Source organism: Canis lupus, chromosome 19 (assembly GCF_003254725.2).
Source record: "Canis lupus dingo isolate Sandy chromosome 19, ASM325472v2, whole genome shotgun sequence".
NCBI classification, from domain to species: Eukaryota; Metazoa; Chordata; class Mammalia; order Carnivora; family Canidae; genus Canis; species Canis lupus.
The window spans coordinates 38,199,972-38,227,715 of NC_064261.1; the positions used below are offsets into that span (position 1 = coordinate 38,199,972).

Here is a 27,744-nt window from a genome sequence, read left to right on the forward strand (position 1 = left end):
GGGCTCCCCCTGGCAGAGGCTGGGTGTGCAGACGGCCCCTAGCAGAGCCTGAGCGGTGCAGGGGGCAGGTGGGAATCTCCAACCCGGGAGCACAGAAGGAATGAAAAATCCGCGTCAGGAGCTGGCATCGAACTGCCCGCAGTAAATCCCGTTACCACCTTCCCCTCCTGCACCTCCTGTCCCCGCTTGCTCTCAATGCCAGCAGCCTTGGGGCATGGAGCATTGCCCGGGCATGTCTACCGGGTTCCTCAGCAGGGAGGCGGGGGCGGCATGGGGAGCACAGGCCGGAGCAGCGCCCACACGAGGCCCTCTGGGTGGCTTAAGTTCTTCCCCGCATGCCTGCGCTACTTGCAGTGATCCTGTTCACCTCCCTTGGCATTGGCATGTGCAGATCCCACGTTTCTACGTGAGGTTTCTTCTGGCCTCTGACTTGTGACCCCATGTCAGCGCTGAATCTGTGCTCCCCATTTTTATGACACCCACCCTGGGCCTCCTAGTACTTAACTACCCACGACCCTGCATAGCTCTGGTTAAGTGCTTTCCCTTGAGGGACTTGCTGTCCCGACCTGAGGTATTCGGTAGAGGAGTGGTACTGTCCAGTCCTGAAGAGGAGGGTTGAGAAATGGGCTAGACTCACTGCTCATCACTGGCCTCTCTCCGCTCTGGCTTCATGCCCTGTTACGGCCGTTGGCCACTGTGGCTATCCGGGCACAGAGGCCTGAGCTGGTGGCCTGGTCCTGCCTGTACATCTTATTATTCTCAAGCATGGAATAAAACCCTTCTTAGAGAGCTTGGCCTCTCGCTTCTCGCCTTGCAGGAAAGCTCTCCTGAGGAGGGATGTGGAGGATGCTGGTTTTTCCCTTTTTTTTTTATGTGAAGATCAAGATCAGAGACTACTTGATTCCACCATCAAAACAAAGGCCAGAAGAGAGTCAGCTTGGCACCCTACTCTGTCACCAGTGAAACTTTGTGAGAGGGGGTGGTGGTCTAATATTTAGGGAAAGACTAATGGTATAGAAGCTTCCGTTTCCGTAGCACGGAAACCTGAATTCGGGGGTTCCAGGAGGGGCTTCCTACTGGCTCCTTTTGTGGAAAACTTCCGTAGCAAGGTAGCTTTCTGAGAACCCCTAGTATCTTACCTGTTTATATGGAAATCTGGATTCGCTGGGGCTAGACCAGGGACTGTGTTCACAGATCTGACTACGTGTGGTCTCCATCTCCACCTCTGCAGGGGGAAACGTGAGAAGGTGCATCCTGAGAATGGAACCCAAATGGGCCACCTCTAAAGCACGGCCCTTCCTTCTTGGCCGGGCAAGAGTCAGGGCTCCTGCCTGGGTCCGATGATCAGGGCCTGGCTCAGGTGGCACAGGGCCCCACACAGCTGGCCTGTCTCTGGAGCAAAGGTCTAGGTCCCGTGGAGGGAAGAGAGGGGAGCCCGCAGGTTAATTTCTTCTGTTCTTTCAAGTTCTAACCTATAAGATGGGGCAGCCTGTGTGATAATGAGGGAATGTGCAGCTGGTGGCCAGGATAGAGCAGAACAGCCCCTTCATCCAGAGAGACTTGGGCAGTGGATCAGGCTCGAGGCTGCCAGGCTGAGGCTAGAAAAGCCGATCCCCTCCCCATCCTCCCTGTCCACCTCCTCAAACCCTGCAGAGCCCATGAGGGCGATGGCCTCATGGGGCTGTCCTGTGTCTAGGCCCTGTGCCTTGGGATTGCTTCACACCTGTTTCCCAAACCCCACTATAGTTATGTGGGATTTCTCCCAAGGAGACAGCAATGAATGCTAATTTTGTAATAAAGCTGTCTCAAATTAATTCCCTGAATATAAGAGCCCTATTGAATACCTTGTTCCTGCATTTGTAAATACCGATAATGTTGTAAAACCCCAGCTCTCTGGTGGTCTGTTGAGTGCCTCCTCGGTATGAGGCAATCCTGGTTCCTCCGTATTCATGGCCAGTTAGCAAAATGAGTGACTACTACAAGCCCATGCTACTTTTCCTTCTCTAGCATGGGACCTGGTTCTCAGCTTAAGCTCCTTTTAGTCTTTTGGTGCCCATGACCTTGAAGAACCATTGAAGAACTATCCATCCCTGTTGTGTAGTAGGAACTTAAATCACATAGATCAGGCCCTTTGGAGTGTCCTGTGCTGTCGTCTTGAATTAGGGGCAATCAGGCAGCTGGTCATGGAGCTGCCTTTCACTCAGGGCATGAGGTAGGTGCTAGAGAGGCGCCTACAAACTCCTGTGCACAGAACGTGCATGAATCAGTTGTGCTAACACAGACCAGGGGGCGGGGGCCCAGAGGCAGAGGCCCCGGGAAAAGCCAGAATCAGAGCTGGGATGGCCCCCTAGGAAGGACCTTGGCTCCATAAGTAGGAACACATGTTAATGTGATACCTGATTTGTAATATTGCTACCTTTTCAAGTTACATCTTCTAAAATATGAAATGGTTGAGTTTGGCAGTTCTTTTTGAAGATGGGGAATTCTAAACCGTGAAGTCTAGACCATGAGCGCTGTGGCACCTGAGTCAGGTCACGAGTGAGTTTGGGGGACTTGGTGGACTCAGGGTCAGAATAAGCAGAGCAGGGTGGGTGAGGGAGGAGAGGAACTCAGGGGCAGGGAAGGGAGGAGTAAGACCAGTAGATGGGATCCTGCTTGCATCCGTTCATCCTGTGTCTGTCTGTCTTGTTGGGAGGGAGGGATAAGTTGTTTCTATCCCCACAGGATGTCGGCAGCCCCATGGGGAGGTGGGGCTTTGCCCTTTTAATCTAGGTCTAGAGCTATAAATGTAAACCAAGGGCTGCTGGCCTCAGAAGCCCCTCCCATCCTGTGAGAGGCCAGCTGGGGGGAGTTCAGCATGGCAGGGTCCTACAGAAGGGACAGAAGGGGAGCGGCAGTGTGCTAGGAGTCTCTGGGTGGGAGTGAGAGTATGTGTGGCGGAGTGTGTGTGTGTGTGTGTGTGAAAGAGACACAGACATCACAGAACAGGGAAGCAGACGCAACAATACGCATGCTCTGAGAAGGCAAGGGCTCCCCCGGTGGGGCGTGAGGACTGCTGGTGCATGGAGGCTGGTTCCCAGATGCACTCCAGCAATTGGGGAAAATCAGCTCACCCCCCTGACTTTTGCCCCCTAATTCAGCAAGGACAGCGCAGTGCTCTTCCTCACTGCCCAGGGCTGTGAAACAGGGACCTGCACACTAATGAAAGGGGGAGCTCCCTGGGGGCCAGGCGGTTGGACGGCATCCAGAAGGGTCTGGAGCCATATATGCCCAGAGCCCCACGTTGACCGAACCGTCAGGGAGCTGCCCTGTGACAGGTCACGTATAGTTCTGGGGAACAGTGCTACTTGAGCACTTCGTGGTGGTCTTTGGACATCATTCCCCACCAGGCTGCTTCTGCTGCGGCCTCCGTGGAGATGTGTTCGCAGACTTTGTACACGTGACCTCACATCCTGGGAACACGTGCCTGGCGCCAGCTGGGTCACCAGGGGCAGGAGGCTTTCCTCATGGCTCCTGACAGTTATACCCCTGCCGTGGGTCTGAGAGTTGTAGAGATTCCCACACCCCTGGGTAGCCGTGTACTCGGCAGGTGGCTGGAGTTAAGACAGAGCAAGTCCTAGAATTCACCTAAATAAGGAAATAACCTAAGCATCACCTTTATTCTAAAGCTGTGTTCCATATAGAAACCTGGAAGGCACAGATGAATTCTGGAGAACCCTTTCTGTGAGTAGGCCAGTGGGGGTATCCTGTGAAGGACCTGGTAGCCCAAATCTCTCTTTTTTTTTTTTTTTTTTTTTTTAGAGAAATCCATAAATCCCCACTTCCTGTCCTTGTTTTCATGGTCTGTGACCTTATCCGTCTGGGTGCCTACATCTTCCAGCTGCTACACCAAGACCAGAGGTGTCACGGCTTTGAGGGAGCTCGCTGGTGACTACAGGAGCACCCTAAAAGTGGGTGCTGCCCTCTGAGCATGAAGAGCCAGGCAGGCAGGCTCAGAGAACTCACTAGAAGCCCTAACTGATGTGCTGGGAACTGTCCAATTCGTGTTGGCAAGGGCAGGCGTGGGCCAGGCAGTTCGTTGGCTGGAGGAAGACAAGAGGGGGCAGGGGTAACAGGGAATATGGTGCTTTCCACCCAGCGTTTGGAGGCTTTCCAGAGGCAGCAGGAAACCTAGAGTGCCCCATCTGGATCCCCACCCTGTCAGCAAGAATCGAGATTTAAGTGTACAAAGCAAAATGGAGATGCTTGGCATGTGCATAAATTCACAGCATGGGGCAAGGGAGGGAGGTCGCAGAGCGCATCCAGGGCTGGGTGACCATGGTGACAATGACGATGTGCAGTAAGGGTAAGGGTTACCGCTGATTGCATACCTACCCAGAGCTGCGCTCTGCCAAGTGCTCTATAAGCACTGATTTAATTTCTGCAGCTCCCGCAGGGGTTCAGGATGATTTGCCCCCCACTCCACAGAAGAGGAAACTGAACCAGAGAGAGGCTCGCTCGTTTGTCCAGGGTCTCCTGGCTCATAGAGATGAAGTCAGGATTCAAACTCAGGGCTGGCTGGACCTTCCCCCCACCCCCCCCCCCACCCCCGCTTCTTCTCTTCTCTGGCATTGGGATAGCATGCCAGACACCTGATGAGGCCTCCTTGCTCTTGGGGCCACAGGGTGGGTGGGACCAGTGTACCCCAGGCCAGAGGAGAGGGTACGCGGCTCTTCTTGGAGCTAACAGGCCGGCACAGGCGGTGGCCCCAGCCTGAGGAAGCACAGCCACATGGCTCTGCAGCCCACAGACCTTTCAGCTGTGGGGGGAGGATGACAGAGGAGTAGCAGCGCGGGTCTGCAGTCAGGGCTTGGATTAGGAGTCCTGCTGTCTGTCCACAAGCCTCAGGCACTTAGCTCTCCGGAAGGGGTGGGAGGGAGCCTACTGCCCTGGACCAAGGGACTGCGGAGGCGCAGTGGACTGATGCCCGGGACCCCCCGCCCCCGGCCCCGGAGACCACTGATGGCTTTCCAGTGGGAGACTGAGGCCATGTCACATAAATCTTTAAACCATCAATAAAAACATTAAACATTTTTTAAAACATTTAAATAAATGTACGCCTTTGTCCCAGTTCTCACTCCCCTGGAGTAACCCTTGTGAAGGCTTTAGGGTGCAGCCCTCTCCTGTTTCGGGGCGCACACACACAGGCTGAGCCACTCTACATCTCGTTGTGTTACTTGCCTGCCTCCCTCAAAGAGCTCTCCGAGGTGCTTCTTGCATCTCTACCTCCTGCTTTCTCTAGGGCCACACAGACCTCCGAAAAGCGCAGATGTGCTACAAATTATTCAGCCCTTCCCCACTTGGTGAGAATTCGGGTTATTGCCATTTTTTTCCTCCATTATGGACAGTGTTTCTGGGAGCAGCCTCGAACACATTCACACACACACACCCCTTTCTCGAGCCTGGACTCCTGGAGGTGGGGAATCACTATGTCATAGGGTGGCTACTGGTTCCTTTTGAGGGCAGGTGAACTGTCCGTGCTCCCCATACCTCCGGAGGTGGGCTGGGGGAGCCGGTGACCAAGCTAGTCCCTGCACCTCCAGTCCTCATGCCTTTCTCTCCCTCTTCAGGTACGAGGTGGTCTGCCAAAGCTCGGAGCTGGCCAAGGACATCCTGGTGCCGTCCTTCGACCCCAAGAACAAACACTGTGTGTTTCAAGGTGACCTCCTGCTGTTCAGCTGCGCGGGCGCCCACCCCAGGCACCAGAGGATCTGCCCCTGCCGGGACTTCATCAAGGGCCAGGTGGCTCTCTGTAAAGACTGTCTATAGCGGCCGTGGCTCGGCCTCACACTCACTCTGCGGGGGGGACAGTGGCTCCAACCCCACTGGGGCAGCGCCAGGGGGCCCGACGTGTCATTCAGGGACTCTGGCCAGAGCCTGAACTGTACGGTGGGAGGTTTCGACGTGGTGTCGCTCCTTCTGCGGTGGGAGAGCCCCACAGCCGAGCTCCCCCCGCCAAGAACGGAATGAGCAGATGTCAGGCCGGGTGCCTGGCTTCTCCCTGGCACAACTTCATTTTTATTTCTCGAAGAGACTGTGTCGATGCAGCTGCTCCGAGGTAGAATGAGAGTATCAAGATTCATTTAAAACAGAACCAGAGGAGGAATTGGAGCTGGTCGGAAAGAACTTTATACGGGAACATTCCTAAACCCCATTAACTTATTTATTTGGGAGGGAGGGAGGGGGAAGAGGGGAGGGCAAGGAGGGATTGATCACACGTCTTGTTTCTCTGATTTCCCACTGTTTACTGTCCACCTTCACTGTATTATGACTCCTGTCTGCTTCCAGAAGGAAGCAGGAGGGAGACAGGATGCACTGTGGGGCCGGTGGCTCGCTTGAGGGCAGCTGTGGGGACCTAGCTCCTCCAAGTAGTCGGTGGCAGAGCAAAAGCAAATGTTGTGTGTGCTTGACAGCTGGCAGCTAGGGGACAGGTAGCTCCTGGGCTCGGGAGGACAGTCCTGTGTTATCCTGAGAGCCCAGCCGGGGACCAAAGATGGGGCTGCTTTGCAGTGAGAGCTCCTTTCCTCAACCCTCCCCCTCCTCTTCCCATCTCATTCTCTCCCCCCTCCCCCGCCCTCAAACACACACACACACACACACACACACACACACACACACACCCCTTGGCCCTGATTTCTGATGAGGATCCCTTTAGGAAAGAAACGCAGGATTGGGTGACTGACATTGGCTGGTTGGTGGCAAATCCGCCCTCCCTCAGATGGCCCGGGAAGGAGGGACGTAGAAACCCGGGACTACACGTCATGCTTGCTTACCCTTGAGGAGGGTTATCCGAGCTGGGGTGTGGACAGGCATGAAGCTGGCCCCTGAGAACCAGTGTCGCCACCAGAGCTGCGCGCCAGACCGGTGGGCTTGGTGTTCTGTTCCTTCTAATGTCTGATGTCACCAGAGTCCCGGGAATGAGGCTCTCAGCGGACCTGACGTTGGCAGGGGGAGCAGGAACAGGCCAGGACGGTGTGCGGTCCTGGCCTGTCACCTGTGGGGGTGCGTGTGTGTCTTGCACAGAATTGGAGTCTGATGCTGGCTCTTACCCAAGGCACGAATACTCTGAGGGGGACATTCTGAGCTGGCAGGTTGGCCCAGCCGGGCCGTGGGGTCCCCCGCTAGCCCCGTGCTAGCAGCGCGTCCGTGCTCTGGCTGGTGTGTGTGTTTCCCTTGAAGCCCCTGGCATCTCCATGCTGGTGACCGCGAGCCCGCTTCTCCCTCTTGCGGAGCGTCGCGCGCAGGTGGCGTGGAGCGCCTTGGTCACCGAGGCAAGCACGGGTCACCCCGCGCTTCCCAGCACCCCGCCTGCCGTCCTGGACGGCCAGCCCGGCCTCGGTCTGCCAGGACAGTTCGGCAGGGCCCCTGGCCGGGCGGGCCTTCGGGAAGTGAGCTACGTCGGGAATCCTGCCTCTTGAGGACCACAGGGCGTGTGGAGCCCTTAGGCGTGGGAAGTTAGGGTGTGCCTGCCTCTCGCCCCCCCGCCCCCCAGTGCAGAAGTAGTTATCAAGTGCACAGCCAGCCTGGGTTTTTCTTAGACTCTCAGTGGGTCTGAATTTCACCCCTAATCCCAGAGAGTGAAGGGAGTGAGGCGGAGCGGCCGGGGATCTCCTCCACCCCTCAGGTGACCCCTGACCTGAGCACGTGTGCGGGGAGAGCATGAGCAGGGGCCCCTCAGGAACTAGCTGAGAGCACCCTCTGCCTGGGCCCAGCAGCAAGGGCGTAAGTCCAAAGGGAATCTCGGTGATAAGGGGTGTGTGGGGTGTGTGTGTGTGTGTGTGTGTGTGTGTGTGTGTGAGTTTTGCAAGGGTAATTCCTGCTATAGGAGAAACAACCGCCTTCCGTGTCGGTAGGAACAGCTTTTCCTTATGAAATGAGTCTCCTGGTTTCACCCTAGGTGGTGGGAATTCCCTTGAGCTCCCAGGGCTGCAGTTCCTGGGTCAGTGCTGCCCTCTCCTGGGCTCTTCTGGAAGCTTCCAGAGGTGAGGATGTCATGCAGGCACTGGGCCAGCAGGGGGAGCCGGCAGGCTGACGCGCGATCACTCTAACAGGACCAGATGAACCCATTTTGCAGAGCTGTTTCAGTAAGCACAGGGACTCAGAGCAAGGAAGCTGCAAAGCAGCGTTCCCAGAAAGATGCTGTGTCTGCCTGGTGTTCCAGAAGCTGCAGGGATTGTTGGTGACTGGCCTGTTTGCTGAGCTCAGGGCCTCTCCACCCTCCCCATTCTCTCCTCTAGTCAGGACTCAGGTCTAGCAGCCCAACAGAACACTTTCCTGCACTTGAGGATCCCTGTGCCTCCCCCCCCCAGTCCAGTAGTGGCCAGGAGGACCCCGAGTTCTGCACATAGAGCTGCTGCTCCCGGGGCAGACGCACACTCCAGGTGTCTGGGGCATTAGGCGGCGACACCGAACGTATAGCGGCTCCCAGACCACCACAACCTTGGCCCAAATCTGGTCAGTGGCCCCCAAGAGGGAATTGGGGAGGGAGCCTCCATCTGCCCGGGGTGGAGGGGGCACAGTTCCTGGCTGCCCCCGGGAGAGGACGGTGCCTCTCAGTAGGATCCGGGAGCCTTGGTGGTTTTGCTGCTGCCAATCTGAACAGAATCCTAAACCAGTTTTTAATTGATGATTTCCACAGGGACAGAACTCCCGAGTCAGGATCAGTGTCTTCCTGTGTCCTAAGCATACCTTGCCTTGTCTGTAAGTTGTTTTTTTTTTTTCTCAAGTAAAATTTGGCTTATTTACCCCCACTGTGACCCTAAATTCTTAAACATGAGAGAAATTTATCTAATTTATTAAAAGAGAGAAAGCTTTCCTTTGAAACGTAAACGCTTTGAGAAGTAAAAACTCCTGAAAGGGGAAGCACACTTCTAATGCCAGTAAAAACCTCCTTTATTTCGTGTATATAATTTGATTTGCACATGTACAAATGGAGACACTTTTTTGCGTTTTTGCCGGGATTGGTTTTGTTTTGTTTTTTTGTTTTTTTGTCACTGCTTTAGTTTGCTTTTTTTGTGTTTTCTCTATGTTTTGAAATAGTGTTTCTTTGGTATTTATTGTCTCTCTGACGTGCCTTTTCACTTTTCTTTGGGGTCGGTTTTTAGAAGGTGGGAACCATTTAAGGAAGATCATAGACTCCTCCCGTTTGAAGATAGGACATATCTTTGTGTCACCATAGATGCTCTGGCTGGGCACAGAAGTGCCCTCCAGGCCCTGGGCCACAGCATATGTGCTCCCTCACCCCCGTGAGGCCATGAGAACCCCCAAGAGAAGGGCTGGCTTCCTCCGGCCCCCCCATGCCCTCCCAGGCTGCTCCACATTTTTGGATCTGAGGACTGCTGGTTGCCCGTGTGCCAACAGGCCTGGGCTCCCTGCAACCCAGGTACTTGGTGACATGTGGTTGGGACAAAAGACCAGTGCCATCTGAGAGGTTGCACTGGAAGAGAACTGTCTCCACTGAGTTCATTAGTAGCATTGACCCCAAAACTCGATCTGATTATCATAAGGGGGAAGCATATGCACCCCTGTTGTTTCCTTAGGGAACACAGGGTTCAGTAGAGGTGATAAAACCATATGCTGTGTATAGGTGGGTTTGTGCTTTTGAGACCAGACCAAGGTAGGCCACCCCAATTCTCCAAGGTGGTTGACCTAGATTGTGTATATCTTTGGGACAGTACTACCCTCACCAATGCCCCCCCCCCCAAATCCTTGATTTAAAAAAATATATTTTTTTTTAACGACAGGCTCGGTTATGTTCCTATCCCAAGCCTGGATTACTGTATTTATTTTAAAATATTATAATTTCCACATTGGCTTCATTCTAATCCTATCCATCCCATCCCTGTAGGGCTGCAGAGCCCCTCCCTGTGAAAAGATGGATGGACGGATGTAGATTCAGATTTCTTTAGGGAGGTGGGAATTTGCTAAAGCTGAGGATGAGTTCTTTCATGCTCGTTGGCTTCAACAAAAACTGGAAACTTATGTTTTTATAGCTAAAGGCCAAATTAGCTGTATAGTCTTGGGTGCAAAAAAAAAAAAAAAAAAAACCTTACCCTAGCTTTCTTAGCACCTAGGGTTTTTGTGAGGATTCAGTGTTTAGCCGTGTCTGGCACATAGTAAACCCTCGTAAATGTTAAATATTGTTATTATTAGCGTTTCATAAAATTTGAGAAATAAAGAACTAAGTAATACCTATATGAAAATGCTATTCCAAGTTGATGGAGTGTTGTAGGAATTTCTGATTTAGGATGTCCAAGTCCCATGCCCATCCTGCTGGTTGAAATGTTACTGTATCCCTGAATGCACTGATTTGCAAATAGGCCTGATGAAACTAGGCTGTAAGAATTTGTGAACGGGAGATGAAAAGGGTGACCCACGTGCTTGACCTCGCCCCACTGATGTCTTCTGGACCATTCTAGGGTTCTTCTTTGTAGGACTTTCTGAGCTAGAAATTAAGTTCTCTGACAGACTGTACCCCTCACATCAAAATTATCTATATTCCTCTGAAATGAAATAAGACTTTCTGCGTTTTGAGGAGAAAGGCTTGACCAGGTGACTTTCTCATTCCCCAGTAAGTCCCTTTGCTGGTCCCTGCTGGCGGGGCAGCCCCTCCACAGTCCAACCCACAGGGATCAGACCCTGGGCTGGTTAGCAGTCACGTGTTTGTTTTGAACCCATTCCTTGAGAAGACCCACCCCTCCCCCAGGCCAGCTCGGCTAGCTGGGGACCCCAAGGCTATCCCACCACCCAGATGGAGCAGTGGGGGGGCAAGGGGTGCAGTGTCTTCAGAACCACTCCCAGGAGGCTGCTCATGGTTCAGTGAGGTTTCCTCAAATCACCGAAATACTATTTGCTTTTTGTTTTCTTGGGGTTTTAGCCTCTTTCTTTCCTGTTGTAGAGTTTTATCTCCTATCTTGGCACTATTCTGGATGGGCTGCAGTTGGGCATATGGAGGAGTGTGCTGGAGTCCGGGTTCTTCCTAAGTTCCTTCGGATTCTTTAGCCGAATCCGCAGTCTTATGTGTTTGTGGATGTAAGGTTGGAATTCACCTTCTTCAGAGCATCATTCCCTCTCACCCCAGATTCTGTGGCACCTTAGGACCACCCCCACCCCCCCCCCCGGGCCGCTGGTGAGGCGCAGCAGAGGGCAGCTGTGTGCTCCTGGGGCGGGGGGGTGACCGGGGGGGCGGAGGCAGTAGTGCGAGCTCGGCCAGTGGCACAGGCCCTGAAAGCCTTGCTGGAACAGCAGGACAGCAACTCCGCGCAGTCCGCCACCTCCGCCGGAGCCAAGATGGAGCAGGCTTTGGCTCACTGTCATGCCCACATATTAACAGGACAAGAGCAGAACTATCGATGCCAAAGGAGATGGTGACATCCTTTCTACTGTAGTTGCTGTCACAGCCTTGATGTCCTTAAGCTAACGGCCGTTTGCGTGTGTGTCTTCAAACAGCTCCTGGTCCAACCATTTTCTACTGTTCACTTCCGGGGTTAAGTAGTGCAGGATCCTGCAAATAAGGTGTCGCTGTCCAAATGTACTGTACCTGCATAGAGAACACTGCTTTGTTTGCCAGTGTTGTAGAGAAAACTAGGGAGAACTTTATTTTTCAATAAACTTTTGTTGTGTGACAAGTGGCAGTGGTTTTTGGGGGGGTCTGGGTTGGGTGTGGGGTCACCTGCGGCACAAACCCAGCTGCATCCCCCAATGCTGGCGTCCACCGACGACATGGCATCCATGTGCCAACGCCCCGCGGGAAATGCTGATGAGAAGGTACGTTTAAGGAGTGGGGCGAGAAAGGTTTTAGGATCATGGATTCATTCCCTTATGTGGCACCCACCCATGCTAATTTCAGAGCACTTCCCCTGTCCTGCAGTCACCTACAAGGGAATGGAATTGGAAAGTGGATTGGGGTAAGTAAGTGGGCTTTTTTGGGGGGGTAGGAGATGCCCCAGAAAGGACAGTCACATCCATGCCCACACCAAAGGCTTGTCTGAGGTAATGCTGGAGGGCCATGGCCAGCCTCCATGAGGCCAGAACTCGCAGCTACTGCCTGCCTGGAATGCAGACACCCCGCAGTTCCCATCATGCATCTGTGGGACACAAGTCCCTAAAAGTGCCAGAGAAAACTCGAGTGCTTAAATTTGGGAGGGCACTACACCATTAGCTTCCCCTCCCTAAGCTTCTGTACTGTATGCTAGACACCGTGAGGAAAGAAATCTATTGAATCTTGCATTTCCCAGACCTGCTCATATAGTCAACCAACCCTTTCTTCCATGTGACGTATCCGTATCCCTTGGAACACTCTTCAAAATGCTGTTGGAGGAAGCCACGCAGGAGGTGTCGGATTGAATCAAGGTTAGTGACCCCTCAGAACGAACCACCTCCCCTCAGCTAGCCAGAGACAGGCCCCTGGGAGCAGAGGCAAGGGGGGCAGGGGGCAAGGCCCAGGGAGCATCATCCCGCAGTCCCAAGCACCACCAAATGAATGTGCAGCCCCTGCCCCTCACAGGGCCTGCAGCACCCATCAGGACGGTCCTTCGGGGTCTCCCCACTCACCACCCCCAGGCACCAGGGAGGGACCCCTTCCATGGCAACAGAAAACCTGCCCGGCACAGTGACCACAACGCTCCAAGATAACCTCCCCGTACCATACAAAACAGGTAAAGGTCTTTATTGGTCAGACACTGTCACCTGGACAGGCAGCAGTGCCGGAGGTACAGAATGTTGTGTGACGGGGGAACATTTGTACGGAATCTACACCTAACGTTACATGAACAGAGAACATCTTGTTCCTGGAGGGGCAAGCCATCTCTAACAGACTGTAATGTACCATTACCACTTAACACAGCATATAGATATATGCATATATGGATAGATTATATAATTATTTATTACAAATAAACTGTAGTTTCACATCTCTCAAAAATGGATCCTGTTTTTACATGTATGTTCAGGTTCTGAATGTACAAGAAAGGGTCATGTGCTTAGTTCAACCATGCAAAGCTCATACGAGTATCACTAAGTACTTTAAAAATAGAATGGTCTCCTTTTGAACAAATCTGTTTAGATTCAGGATTAGTAAAACAGTATGAAACTAATGAAGTACCTTGGTAGAAATTAGAAAGTGATGTGGACTGATGGATCTGGGTATGTAAAGGGGTGAGGGACGAAAGGTATGGTCTTCCCTTAAAATCTGCCAGGAGATAAGAGACTCTGGACCTGGAGGTGGCCGGGGGGCCACGGGGAGTCCCGCGGAGGTGGGTCGGCTCGGTTGCTATCCGTTTCAGGCTGAGAGCACCACAGGGGAACTTTCTGCCAAGCAGAGATCTTACCCTACCCACAAGAATCTTTTTTTTTTTACTCCAGAAAATAGAAAAGGTCAGTTCTTGCTGGAGGTGGGGAGACCTGTCCCCGCTCCCGTGCGCGTTGTCCTAACAATGGTTGACGGGGGGCAGTGGAGCAAAGGGGAACAGCGCAGACTGACCTGCCGGGCAGACCTTGTTCCCATGAACACAAACTTTCCAAAAAAGAAACTGGATGTTCAGTGAAATATTGGCACCATCTGCCTGTGTGGAAACCTCGTCGTCCTGACGGTCTTCTGCGGACACAGAGCAGCGGGCTCTGGCCCCGCTGGCCACTGTCACTCAAACATCTCGTAGTGGCGGGTCTGCCTCACCCTGGGCACCATGTCGATGAGGAGTCTGCAAAACAGAAGCACAGAGGTCACCCCAACATGGACCCCCTGTGGCCCAGGGGCTTGAGCACTGGGGGAAGTAAACAGAAGGCTCTTTGAAAACTGTAATTCATGTGCCATAAAACTCAACCTTTTAGAGTGAACAACTCCCTGAATTCACAGGTTGTACAAACCATAACCACCGTCTAATTCCAGAACATTTCCATCACCCCAAAAAGAAACCCCAATCCCACCTGCAGACATTCCCCATCTTCCCCTGAGGCCCACTGATCTACTTTTTGGGCTATTCTGGATATTTCCTCCATGTGGAATCATGTAACAGGTGGCCTTTTGTGCCTGGCTGCACTTGGTACCTGTTTTTGAGGCTCATCCACGTTGTAGCATGGAGCAACACTTCATTCTTGGGAGGGGCTGAGGAATATTCTACTCTGTGGCTCTACTATGTTTATCCATTCATCGGTTAACAGACACTTGGGTTGTGTCTGCTTTTTGCCTACCATCGGTAATTTCGCTGTGATCGTTCATGTGCAAGTCAGTACGTGAATTTGTATTTTCACTTCTCCGGAGTAGACAGGTAGCCAGGAGTGACAGTGCTGGGTCAAGTGGGGACTCCAACATTTAACATGCTGAGGAGCTACTCGGCTATTTCCAAAGGTGCCGTCCCATTGTACATCCCACCAGCAACGTCTGAGGGTTCTAATGTCTCCTCATGCTGGCCAACCCTTACTGTCCATCCCTCTTATTATAGCTGTCCTCATGGAACACAGGAAGCCCTTTAACAGTTAAAAACCCAGTGCCTTGGGGCACCTAGATGGCCAGGGGTTGAGCATCTGCCTCTGGCTCAGGTCGTGATCTCGGGGTCCTGGGATCGAGTCCCGCATCAGGCTCCCCGCAGGGAACCTATTGCTCCCTCTACCTATGTCTCTGCCCCTCTCTTTGTGTCTCTCATGAATAAATAAATAAAATCCTAAAATAAAAAAAAGGCAGACAAAAGTAAAACACTGCCCGCCACAATAATACCGGGCCCCTGCTGGGGGCTTTTCTAGTCACCTGACCTCACCCGGGCTCAGAAAGGTTCCAGGTGCAAGGTGTGACTGTCAGGAGTGGCCAACCGAGCATTCCCGGCCCCTGGGGAAGCAGAGACAAAAGGAGAACTTACTTGACCCCGTAGGCAAATATGGTGAGGCCGATCAGCACACCTATGCTGCCGTCCAGGTACCAGACCGCCGCGTTATGCTTGAACACCTCCGCACTCAGAAGAATGGAGAAGCCCATCACGCCACCCACGAGGGAGTTAAAGCCTGGAGAAACGGCAGAGAGAGGCTGACGGCAGGGCCAGGAGGACTTTCTTGGCCACCAGCGAGGCGACCCAAAGGCCAGGTGTGCCCCCACGACCCGGGCTTCCCCCCCTGCTGAATCTGCAGGGTCCAGGCCAGTGTCCGCACAGGACAGTCACACCCTGGGCGACTTCAACAGGTGGAGCGCAGTGATGGACGGTCCCGCCGGGCCCCGCCGGCTGAGGGTTTCCACTCCAGGAAAGGACACGCCAAGCCTAGAATTTGTGACAAGGCTGCAGAAAAGGCCACCGGAACGGGGCTGGAGCTAAGGGATGCTGATGCGGGGCCACGGGGCGGAGCCGGGGCTCCCCGAGGGCAGGGTCTAGGTGAAGAGCAGCGTCAGCACGGGGGCGAGGCCGGGGTACACCCCCTTGCTCTGGACTGGGGTGCAGCCTCCCGTGGGCTCCGCCGGTCCCGGGAACCCGCCGACACCGTCGTCCCGCGCTCCGGCTGCAGGCGATGCCGTTCCCTTGGGGAGCGCCCCCCCGCCCCCCCCTTCATCCCTGTGCCTGGACTCCTGCTCCTGAAGCTTCGCCCTGGGAGAAGCCGCCCCTCCACCTCCTCAGTCTCCTTCCTGGACCCACGGCACCCACACCCCCACCCACGCACACACACCTCTGCAGCCCCTCACAACTCTCGGAAGAGCCGTGTCCCCCATGCAGCCCGGCTCCCCCGCCCTGAGGTCACCAGTGGGCATGTTGCCACCCGCCCGGGTTCATAACCGGGGCCCCTCTTCGCATGGCTGGCTGGCGCCTCTCCCCTCCAGCCACCCCTTCCCAGTCCCCGCTGCTGGATCCTTCCTCTCTCCCCTGGGGGGGGGGGGGGGGGGGGCTGTGCAATGGTGGGAACCCCTCCGCCCTCCCCACACCGAAGTCGCCCTTCGGCCCCACCTTTCTGCTGAGCTGCGGACCCGCTCATAAGCATCTCAAACTGAACAAATTCAAAGCAAACAAAATCTTAATTCCTGCCCCCGAACACCTCACCCTCTCACTACCTTCTCTGTAAACGCTGCCACCATCCACCCAGCTGCCGAGGCCAAAAAGCTAAGAGCCCACCCTTGACATCTCTCACACCCCAGATCTCACCAGTCTGGCAAGTAGTGCTTACCCGCTGTGCCCTCCCCAGCTCAGCTCAGCACCCAACCCCGGCGCACCTGCCCCTTGACTGCACCCCTGCGACGGCCTGAGAACCCTCCCTGCTTCCCCCCTGCCCACATCTCCCGCCCGCCCTACACAGCAGCTAAAGACCTCCCCTAGGAAAGCTGCCCAAGTCTGAGGAACATCCAAACTTCGAGACCAACAGGAGCAGCCCCTCCTGCCCCCACCCCCCGCAGCCCGCACAGCCCTTCCCCGGGCTCCCACGCTGCCTCCTTCCCGGCTTGAACCCTCAGAGCCCCGAAGTGATTCCTCCTACGCGTGCTCACCCTCCTACCTTCTCATTCTTGCTGTTGGTTGGTCTCCAGGGAGCCTCACTTCCTAACATGGTGTTTTTACTATTTTTCTTTTTACAAACATCTCTTTCTTCTCCCACTAGAAGCACCAGCTTAAGGACAGGGGTTTTGTCCCTCTCGCTGTATTCCAAGCCCCAGAACAGTGGCTGGCACGTCTCAGGGGGCTCGGGTGATTACCGCATTAATTAATGAATTAACAGATGGAGGGAAGGAGGGCCTAGAACATGGCCTCAGCTGTGTCCGAGAGCTCCTATGAGCAGGAGCCAGGCTGATGGGACCCGAGAGAAAGGGCCTCCCAGCCCAGGCGGGGCCTGTGGCGAGGCCCTTGGAGGCACCACCTCTGAGGGGCAGGTTCAGAGCCCAGGGGAGGCTCAGGCCTCAACTGCAGGGCGCAGCCTGCGGCTCCCTGGAGGGTCAACGTCCCCACTCCCTTCTGCGGTCTGTCGAGGTTCAAGCCAGTGGCTTCCAACCCAGCTTCCCCTGAATAAAGGTGGTGGAGCCTGGGAAAGGCAAACAGCTCCGCGTTCCGCCCACCCGGGGGCCACATCCTGGGAGAGGGAGGCCGGACTCCTGGGGAGCCAGCAGCTACGAGGGCTTTTCCAGGTGTGGCCTGCACCTGCGCCGCAGCTGGGCCACCCCTGCGGCCACCCACAGCGCGCACCTCCGCCCCTCAGCCCGAGGCCTCCCCTGATGGCTGTCCAGCCTGGCTGGGAGCTCGCTGGGGGGGCCCTGAGCGGCCGCCTTGGCTCCCCCCACATCTCCACCTGTAACCGTGGAGGCGAGGACAGGCCGGCGCCCCTCGCCCCAGCGGCGCCTGCGAGCCTGACTGCGCGGCTTCGGCACGCTCCCCGAGCTCGGGACGGTGGGGGAACTCCGCATCCTCGCGGTCTCCGCGCCGCACGTGGCCCCCGCAGCCGACCCTTCCAAACCCACGTACCGAGAGCATCCTGGGCCACCTGCAGCCGCTCGTCACCGCAGGGGCCACTCTGTGCCACTGAGTCCGTCCCAGCCCCGGCTCACGGAGCTCCCTGCACTTCCTCCCTCTCTGCCCAGCCCGTGGCCTCGTCCTCCGCAGTCCATCCTCAGCTCTGCACCCACAGCTCCCTGCCAAGGGGGGCGGCCGGTTTCCCTCCTGTCCTCTGATCCATCAGGACCCGGTTGCCCTTCTCCCGGGCTGAGGAGCTGGCATTCTGGCCGTCCCTGGAGTCTTCCTGTCTTTTTTAACACACAGAATCAAAATAGTCCTCTTGGGGGGCGGGGGGCTCTGCACACAGCTTTTCCCAGAAGGCCACCAAGAGCACCGGCAGCGTCCATTCCTCTGTCACAGGCCACCTGGGCTAGTGTACGTCTTGGGCCTTCTCCACGTTGGGGGAATTTTATTTCAGGGTGAGTAGAAACAAGGGGAAGACAAGGAGCCGCCCACTGCCACCATTTGCTCCCCGCTCGTCTTTATGGGGGGCGGCTGGAGCCCTCAGGGAAGCCCGTGAGCTCAGGGAGGATGCAGAGAGCAGGTGAGGTCCCCTCCAGCAGCCACTAGGTGTCCACTCAGCCCCACCAAGTCACCCGGCTCTGCCAGCCCCAGCCCGGCCAGCAGCTAGCTCACCACTTGGGCTCTACTCACCTTTGCGTGTGACAGAGCCTGACCCAGGTCAGCTTGACCTCTCATAAGCGTGCAGAGGAACATGGGCCGAGCACCCAGGGCCAAGGGGGCCCTTCTGGACCTGCTGTGCCACATCCTTCAGAATTTAGAGCCTTCCCAGCCAGCCTTTCCGCATGAACCCCGCGCTCACAGCAATGCCCCCCAGACCCCCCATCTGAACCCACAGCAGAGGGGGTCGAGGGCAAACAGAGCCCTACCGGCCACTCACTTCTGGGTGCTGTGCCCGCCCACCCAGGCTCACAGCTGGTCCCCATCCGCCGGTTAAAACCAGAGCTGTCGGAAAGAGTAGATGCTATTGTCAGTGTGAGAACGCAAGGGAACATCACAGGCCATCCTGATTAGAGGCTCCACCGCTCTGACCGTAATGACCGGGGCGGGGGGGCCTGTAAAATCAAGCACATTTTACCCAGAAAGAACGTTCTGATTAAAAATTTTCATGTGCTTGAAAACCATCACAGGCTCTTAGGGCTCCAGAACTTGAGGGAACGCGGAGAGTGGGCCCAGAACCCCCCCTCCTGCTCCCCACTCACGCAGGCCGCAGGCGGCTCTAGAGCCCAGCAGCTGGCTCCCCGTCAGAACTTCCCCCAGGACCTCTCCACAGTCCTCCCCTGTCTGACGGCACCATGAGCTTGCTGTGCAGAAGCAACCTACCTGCTAACCCAAAGCCGACGTGGGCCTGGGGCTGACAGCAAAAGCCTCACGTTGCCTGAATATTCAAAACCCCAACACCGAATGGGACGAGATCAACCACACACCATGGCACGGAGCGGGAGCATCTGGAATCAGCCCGTCACCCCCCTTTCCCTGAAGGTCTGCTTCTCGGCTGTAAGGACATGACCCGGGGACAAAGGGTCTGGAGGAGTCAGCCTGGCCCAGTTCACACACAGCCTCAGCGTGGGAAGGGCCACCACCCCAGGTGACGGAGAAGGCCTGTCCCCCTCCTTCCCTGCACGGGAAGCAGTTGGCTGAGCTTGCTTCCCTGTTGGAGAGGAGCCCTCGGGCTGACCCCTAGCCCTGGGCCAGACCACGAGAGGGGTAGTCCCAGGGAGGCGGCCACGGGGTGCCTTCCGGAGCCAGCCTCTCAGAAAGCCCCTGAGATTATAGGCGGGCCTGGCTTCAGAGCCCCATCCTGCCCCCGCTTCCCGGAGGCAGGGACCAAGAGAGAGAGGAGATAGTTACACGTGGATCTGCTCACCGAAGGATGAGTACAACTGGGAGCTCAGAGAACACAACTGGCGGAGGCTGTAGTTCCTGCTTGTGGCCTGCGGGCACCCCCAGCAAGCAAGGCCCACCCTGCAAGGGCCCCTCATGGGTAACAGGCTTGGGGAGGGGTCACCGGCTGCCTTTGCTCTTTGCAGCAGTGCTCTCTGCCCTTTCAGGGGCTCTCTCATCAACCCCTGCGACATTTCGACCTTGAGCCCTGCTCAAGGTCCCTGCCACCCTCCACCCTCTGCCCTCACACTGTCCCACGGCGCCCTCTGCTCCCCACACTTCTCTCGCTCCTGCTCTCCTTCCCTGGGCTCTGTCTTCCACCTTGACCACTAGAGGGCTCTTTAGAAAACACCATTCGTGTCACCTTATGTATTAAATATTTAACAGAACATCCAGAATCCCACTGTAGACCTGATGTCCTGCAGGGTCTGCCCAAGCCCCTCACCCCTTGTGCCACTCTGACACCCCAGACTCTCTATGATCCCCAGGATGGCTCCCCAACCCCGCTTTCCGCCTGTGGGTGGGACAGTTTCCACTCAAACCATCCACTTCCCTTTGTCATGACCTCTCTCTGGTTCAGGACTGTAATGGGAACACTGCTTGTGTGTAGCCGGTTTTGTGTGTGAAAATTACAAAGTCAGACGTTATTAATCAAAAAAAAAAAAAAAAAAAAAAAACCCCAAAAACCTACTTCTCCTTGTGGTCTTCTCCATAAGCCACATAAAATGGTAGGTTAGAAGGACACAGAAGCCTAAATAGAAACTTAATACGTCGACTATTGAATGTGAAGACAGACCACCAGGCAAGGCAGGGGACCCTCATTCCGAGCCCCGCTTGTGGTGGGAGAGGGTGGGCCTGACTGCTGAGCCCACACCCAGGCTTCTGGGGGGGCGCCCCCTGTGTCTCCACTGTAGTCAAGGGACTAGACACATGCTGATGTTCTCCAGCTCAGATTTTCTGACTCAGGGGCCCAAATGAGGACTGGAAGAGGTGAGCCCGGGGAGCTGTGCTGATGGGTGCAGCCTCCCCCGGGCCCACCCTCCCTGGCCCTTGGGTCCCAGGTGAAGAGACGCGGAGAGGGAGGCGTGGACGCACGGCTGGGGAAGCCACGGCCCGGCCAGGCCTCTGCTCTGTTCAGCCTGCAGGGCCCCAGCAGAGCAGTGTCCCTCCGAGCAGCACTGCAGGACCTCAAGGGTGGCTGGGGAGCCCACACCCAGACACCCGGCTAATGCCCAGCCAGCCATCAGCTCTCGGCCAAGCGACCCTGAGCTCTTCACCCCCACGTAAAGGAGGACTCCGTGTCCAAAGGAGGCCTTTTCTTTCCCGGGTTAAAAAACACCAGATCACAGAGATCACAGGGAATGAACACTCCTCCTCAGATTCTGGGTCTGCCCCCCGAGAGGCGAGGGCACCCATACAGGCCGGGCTCCGATGGGACCCTGTACTAGGCTCGGCTTAATGCAAACTGCCTAGAAGGCCACGGCATCTCGGTGGGTGACAGAGGCCTCCAAGACTGGCACGGGCCGTGGCCTCAGGCCTGCGTGCGGCCTTCTCGGGGGACGGAGCCACACATCCTTTTGATCTGGCTCTGGGTGAAAGCAAGGGACTTATAAATTCAGGTTTACGAGACAGAAACCTCAACGAGGTGGTTCTGATGGTGCAGCGGGAGCTATCGTGGCACCTAACACGGCGCCAGGCACCTACCACTCCGTAGACCCCAGCCGGCCCCGCGCTGCCTCGGCATCCCGCTCTGACCGCAGCAGACCCGGGACCCCACGAGGGAGGGCCGAACCCTGCCCTCACCCAGCCTGCCCTGGGAGTCGAGGAGCTGCCTGGGCCACCCAGCACCCACACAGGGGCCCGCGCATTGCTTGAAGGCAGAGCAGGGAAGAGGAGGGCTCAGTCCCAGTCACCGATCCTTTTACTATTTTGAGCAGCTTTTACTGCTTAGAAAGCTTTGGTTTCATATGGGCCCATGGCCTCCACAGCCCAGGGAGGAAGGGGCCATCCTGCAGGGGCGAAAGCAAACAGCAGGCCCTGCTCGAAGTGGCACTTGAGAAAGACCAGAGAGCTGGTGCCCAAAAGGTCCCGCAGGAGTGCTAGACACTACAAGGCCCATCTTCCCTGGACCCTGTGACACTGTGTCCTGGCCCCTCAGATTGGCCATGGAGGCAGCATCAAATCTCCGTGTGCCTGGCATGGACGGGGGTGCTGGTATAATCAGGGCTTCCTGGGTCCCACCTCAAACTCGCAGAATCCGAATCTTCAGGGGTCAGGCTCGGGACTCTGTACTGTTAACAGACACCACAGGCTGGGGAACCCCAATCCCCCCTGTTAAGAGGTCAGAGTGCAAGTGATTCGTGAAATTTATTATCTTCCCGGGGTGCAAGACATCTGTCCTGACATGGGAACCCTGAGGATCACTAAACAGCCTGGGGAGGGGGAGGACAGTGAGGAACAGATACCAAATTGTTGAGCTTTTCTGCAGGACAAGGCCCTGAGAAGCATCTTCCCTCACCGTGAGCTCAGCCACCGGGGATCAGGCACATTGGCCTTAACTCACCGTCTGTTATGAGTGCTCTGCTGGTCAGAACCTTCCCCAGCATAAACTTCAACACAGCCAGGATGCTGCAAAGGATCCCGCTTAAAATGGAGACGCTGAACAGGAAATCATCCTAGGAGAGAAAGTTCCAGATTTCAACAGTTCACCTCCTGCTTGAATAGATGATCTGCAAACCACTTGCCTTCAAGATCACCTTTGGTCCCAGAACAAATAATCAGTTGGGTATGCTGCCACCAGGTGGGAGTATCTTGCTTATTCTCATAGGGCAGTTACCTGTGTCACCGGGAATTGGACAAGATGATCAAAACCAGATTACATTCCCTTGGAAACTATTTCTTTTTCTTATTGGAGATTCCCCTTGACACTCCTCTGCCAAAATGTTTGGCAATCACTGATCAATAACGTAATTGGTCAGAATGCTATAAACGGGGCATGCTATGTGTAGTTTTTCATAAATCATTCAAAAAGCAGCTGGAGAATATGGGAACATGTAAGTACACCACGTGACTACGAGCACTTCAACACAGAGCCCACTGAATCGGCCGCACAGTCAATTATGGCTAAAGCGACTTAAAACCATGTTTTTTCCTTAAACTCACACAAGGCTATTAGACGTTCAAATATAGGCTTCAAGGTGGGGAAAAGGCATCTAAAAATATAGTCTGCTATTGACGTTATCTTAGCACTTCCTATAAGTTTCTACCTTAACTTTGCAAGCAAATGAGTGAGTCACACATGCAAAAGCCAGCACCGCTATCTTATGACATTAGGGCCCACCATCCTCCTCAGCTTAGTGCTCCCGTGCATCACTCCCATGAGACACAGCCTCCAGATTCTCTCCAATATTAAAACGCAACTTCCAGCAGAAATCTGATAAAGCATCAAGATACAAAAGAACTGATTCCTTAAGCATCTTATTACCCAAATCCACTAGCCTAGTGCCAGAAAGATGGGAAGAAGGAAGACATGGCCTGTTTTCCTGGCTTCAAAACTGAACGAAATCATTTGAAAAATCACCTCCCTGGAAACAAGATATCTGCAAGGCATCAAAGCATCTCCCCTAGAATACTGATCAATGGTGGTTTTAACATATGTCCCCAGATCCTCTGCTAATCCTTCTTCCATGAGGTGCGGCTTAATTCCTTCACTGTGGGCTGGTATCTAACAAATGAGGATGGAAAGGGGGAAAAGAGTGACTTTTGAGTGGAGTGGTCTGGTGAGTGATCTTAGACAAGTGATCAAGATTAGGAAGACCATTAATAAGTGATGACGGTATCATGCGCTTCCTGATAAGATGTGACCTGACGAAAAGAACGGGTCTTGGTGTTCTACTCAAAAAATCCATAACCACAGCTGAATCTTGAAAAAACACTGAACAAACCCACATTGACAGACAGTGTACAAAACTTCTGCCCTGAGCACTACTCTTCACGCATGTCAAGGTCACGAAACGCAAGGAACAAGCAAGAAACTGTCACAGGTTGGAGACTATGGAGACAGAGGACTAAATGCAACATGGTGTTCTGGACTGGATCCTGGAAGAGAAAAAAAGATATTCAGTGGGAAAGCTGGGAAAATTGGAATGGAGCCTGGAGCTTTAATACCTAGTAATCTCGGAGTTTGGGCAAACGCACCCCGGTTATCTCCATGAGATGTCAGGGAAGGCTGGATGAAGGATGTATCGGAACTCTCTGTAACATCTTTGTGACTCTTTTATAAATCTAAAATTATTTCTAATTTTAAAGTTCTTTAAAATAATTACCTCAGCGAATATTATGATTACTATTTTACCTCCTCAAATTATCAACAGGGATGATGCCAAACCTAGCATCTTAGGGCAGATCCCAAGTCCCTGCTGTGCATGAGGCCACAAAGCAGAGCCCACGAGGGGTAGGGGGGCGGGGGGCCAAGGAGCTCCAAATCACAACTCCCGCTGTGCAGGAACTCTGGCTAATCATGGGTGTCGGTGCCCAAAGGATATAATGCAATGGGTCGACATAGACCCAGTTGCTGACAGGATTCAGAAAGCCTAAGCTGGGGGAGACACAGTCAAGCACTTGGGACTCCAAATTCAGAGGCTGAATTCTTGCTTTGCTCACCTCGCTTTCTCATTCCATTCCATCTCTCTGCTGGTAATGCCTTCATCCCTAAATTCCCAGAAGTGGTGAAAATCTGTATGCACCCCATCTAAGTCCCAAAGAGCTGGGGTACCCTTCCCCATGCATCTTGAGAAGAGCCACTGTGATTTTAGCGGTCCTCTCCTGGGTCTGCTATCCCAGGGAGCTCACTGCTGAATGGGGAGGGGGCTTAGCTGAAGGGCAGTGAGGCACCAGTGGACATTTGCTCAAATCTGGACCCCAGTGTTTACTGGGGAAACAGACCCAAGCGCTGAAATCTCAGTTGTCTCTTCCACAGGGGAAAGGGTGATACCTGCAGCCCCAAGTAAGCAAACGATGTGCAATAAATGTAGCAATTGGTGCTAAAGAGCCCAAGCACATCATCCATGCACTAACCTATCCCACCAAACAGCCACACTGAGTGCTAATGGCGAGCCCCAATTTTTTTCTATTATCTAGAGAAAAGTAGGCATGGTGTAATGGAAAGAAATATACGGAGGACTATGAGGGGACCCGCAGTGGCTTGTCAAGGCTTCACCCACATCATCAAGGCTGCTCCAGTGAGGGTCAAATGCAATTCCGGTCCACCTTCACAGTACTGGTTGTCCTTGCTCTGCTTCACCCTACACCCCACCGTCTCCCCTCCAGGCAGCCCTAGTGACTTCAGGGACAACAGTCTGCCAGATGCTGCTTCTGCAGCCCCCACCAGCCTGTAAACTCTCATCCCTGCAGTAAAGCCCTATTCTCTACCATCTAGAGTGGTTCTGGTTCTCTGCTTGAACCTGAAATACTATTTCAGAAGGATGCTTAAAACAGTGCCTGACTGCTGAAGAAGGTCGCTAAGAAGACACGACTGCTGGCTGACCTACCTGCAGGCTGGACTGGCAACTGGAGGCTCCCCGTCCCCGTCTGTCCTTGGAATGTGAGTCCCACTTGGCTTCCCCACTCCCAGAAGCTGCCCCAAGGATACAGCCTTGAAACAGAAACGTGGTATTGGGACTCTCTAGCCTGGGTATGTGACTGAACCCAGGTTAAACCTCTATATAAACTTTCAAGATTTGGTGGACAGGATCGTGGAAATCTAGTCATGTTGTGGTCAACCAAGATAAGCCTCACATGTAAGATCACTTACTTATAAAACCTACCATCTATGTAGGTTTGATGAGGACTCAAGTTTTGGAATGCAAGGTATGGGGCCTCTATTTGTGCCTGTATGTTTACATACGTCTACAGATCTATGGATCTATGTCATGTATGTGATGTTTTCATACCTCCAGAGGGCATTGCCAAAGGTACTCTGTACAAGAGCCCTATTTAATTGGCTTAAGGAAAAATAAGCTTTATTATCAAACATGTTCTTATGTAAAACTAAAACACGGTTTTCTTTCATCTGCTAAAAGGACAAAGTTTTCTTGGACTATTGGTCTTTTGATGAGATTATGAAAGGTTTTTCTTTACCTTTTAAGTAACCTGCCCAGAAAATGAAGATTCTGTTTTGTCAAAATAGTTTCCTGTGCCTCATGTTATCTTTATCAGGTCTTTGATTACTCAACAAAACTGAGTTTCTATTATAAGAGGTGTTTTTCACAACTATGTAACTTTCTTATTTGCCTTCAAAGTCTTTAATTAATCACTTTGATTAAATGGATTGTTTCACAGTGACCTGTGATCCTATTTAATCAAGTGTTTTTAAACATTGTATATTTTTGAGAAGCTTCCCAAAAATCAAATTCTCAATCAAGTCTTAACAATGAACTAACTTTGGGATTTTCCAGAGAGACCCACAGTATCTCAAAAAATGTTTTCTCTCTCCTTATGAAAAGAAGATGTTTAACTAATTAGGCTTATCTGATATGTTAAATTTCATGGGAAGCATTGTCAAATATGAATGATGCTAAACTTTCTTTAGGGCATACTTGTCTGAAATTCCTAAAAACCTAATATGTCCTAGTAAAATGTTATCAGTCATCATTTTAAAATGTATATAACACAGAAATAACCAAATTCTCTAGTCAATTACACTATAATAAACTCTCTTCAAATCTTTAGCCATGGCCATTTTTAAGTTTTTTTGTCATTTACAGTTTCTGTTTTATTCTGATGCTTTGGCAAAAAGTGTTCCTGTAAAAGTGCTTCATCATCAAGGAGATTCACGGAACAGATTTTGACTAGTAAAGGTTTCTGATAACTAAGATCAATTTGCCTTCATGTGGAAAGGACAATAATGAACATTTCAAGTATCCCTCAAGGTCACCTGCATAGCCCCACAATATGTCCTGGACCTGTCTCTCTGTCTTCCTTGCCCACATCAGTAAAATGGGCACATGACATCAATGTTAACATGTGAAGACTGCCTTTGCTGCAGGACACTGTACAGGCTTTGCTGGAATATCTGCAAGGGGAAAAATGGGCAGTGAACCCACAGAAAATTCAAGGCCAAGTGCTGCAAAAGGTTTAGAGAGTTGTTTGGTCAGGTAAGATGCTCATTGTCCCGGAAGCTATGATTGATAAGATGTAAGCCTATTTATCCCTTAAGAGTATAAAAAAGATGGAAGCCTTGGTAGGGGTTTGGATTCTTAGGGGACTTATATTCCCCACCTGGCACAACGTCCCTTTCTCTTATGCCACCTGGGAAGGAAAGGGCACATATGGGACTGGGGATTAGAGCAGCAAGCCACCTTTGAGAAGGCAAGAATATTAATGAAGCAGATTAAAGCTCTGGGCATCTCCCAAACAGAGCTATGATTTGAGTTACATGTGTCTACGACTCCAGAAAACAGACAAAGGAGAGTGCCCCTAGGATTTTGGTCCCAGCTCAGGAAGGGGACAAAACTTGATAGACCCACAGAGCAACAGATCCTAGCACTGTGCATAGCATTGTTCCAGGCAGGAATGAACCACAGCAACTAGTAGGCTGCTAAGAGCTGTTCACGAACCCTAGCTCTTAACTGCTGGCATCAGCAGTTGGGCTATCCTCAAGAAATTAACCCTATGGCTTAGAAAATGAGAAGCTAAGGGATGGATGACTCACAAGTGGGGTCATAATGTATGGAGGGACTTTTGGGTCTACCTGTGAGAACCTGAGGCAGCAGTTGCTAGTAAAGCATTGGCTATCCCTGGCAATCAAGAAGCTCGTGCCCTGGGTGGGGGATTGATACCTTACCTCAGAATAAGACCCAGCAACTGACCATTTAATAGATACAGAAGATCGGATCTATAGAAGGTGGCTGCCATAATGCCAACCTGAGATGGCACATTGCCAAGGATGCCAAATTGCACTTGAAATAGAGTGACTTGATGATTAGCGATCTAACAGTCATTATGTATTATGTCATATGTATTCTAAAACACTCAAGGCAGCCACCAAAGGAGTCCAAGGCCAGCTACCAGAGCTCCCAAATGGTGAGGGTGGCAAATTGATTATACTGGCCCCCACCCTCTGAGTGAGGGTTCTAAATATTCTCTGGTTTGTGTGGACCTACCCTAAGCTTTCCCATGTTCCTGAGCAAACCAAGCTGCCCCCAGTAGGGGATTTAAAAAGCCGAGTGCCACGTATGGATACCCTTGCCAAATATACAGTGATCAAGAGTCACATTTCAAAGGTCATGATGTGCAAGACAGGCAAAAGAACATGACATGGAATGCAGGTTCCATCTTTCCTATAACCCAAAAGTAG

The 27,744-nt window shown here is 53.2% G+C and overlaps 2 protein-coding genes across 8 annotated transcripts in view; one reads left to right on the forward strand and one right to left on the reverse strand.

The window, feature by feature from the left end:
* The window catches only part of MGAT5 (alpha-1,6-mannosylglycoprotein 6-beta-N-acetylglucosaminyltransferase), a 339,366-nt gene extending 327,700 nt beyond the window's left edge, over positions 1-11,666 (forward strand). For all 7 annotated transcript variants that reach the window (XM_049097328.1, XM_049097329.1, XM_049097326.1 and 4 more), the window contains one exon: positions 5,610-11,666. In XM_049097328.1, the coding sequence (XP_048953285.1) occupies positions 5,610-5,808 (199 nt within the window). In that variant the 3' untranslated portion in view covers positions 5,809-11,666. The remainder of the gene's footprint in view (positions 1-5,609) is intronic.
* Positions 11,667-12,680: 1,014 nt separating this feature from the next.
* The window catches only part of TMEM163 (transmembrane protein 163), a 224,308-nt gene continuing 209,244 nt past the window's right edge, over positions 12,681-27,744 (reverse strand). Inside the window, 3 exon segments of the mRNA XM_025430327.3 lie at positions 12,681-13,736; positions 14,889-15,030; positions 21,952-22,063. Of these exon segments, the coding sequence (XP_025286112.1) occupies positions 13,676-13,736; positions 14,889-15,030; positions 21,952-22,063 (315 nt within the window). The 3' untranslated portion in view covers positions 12,681-13,675.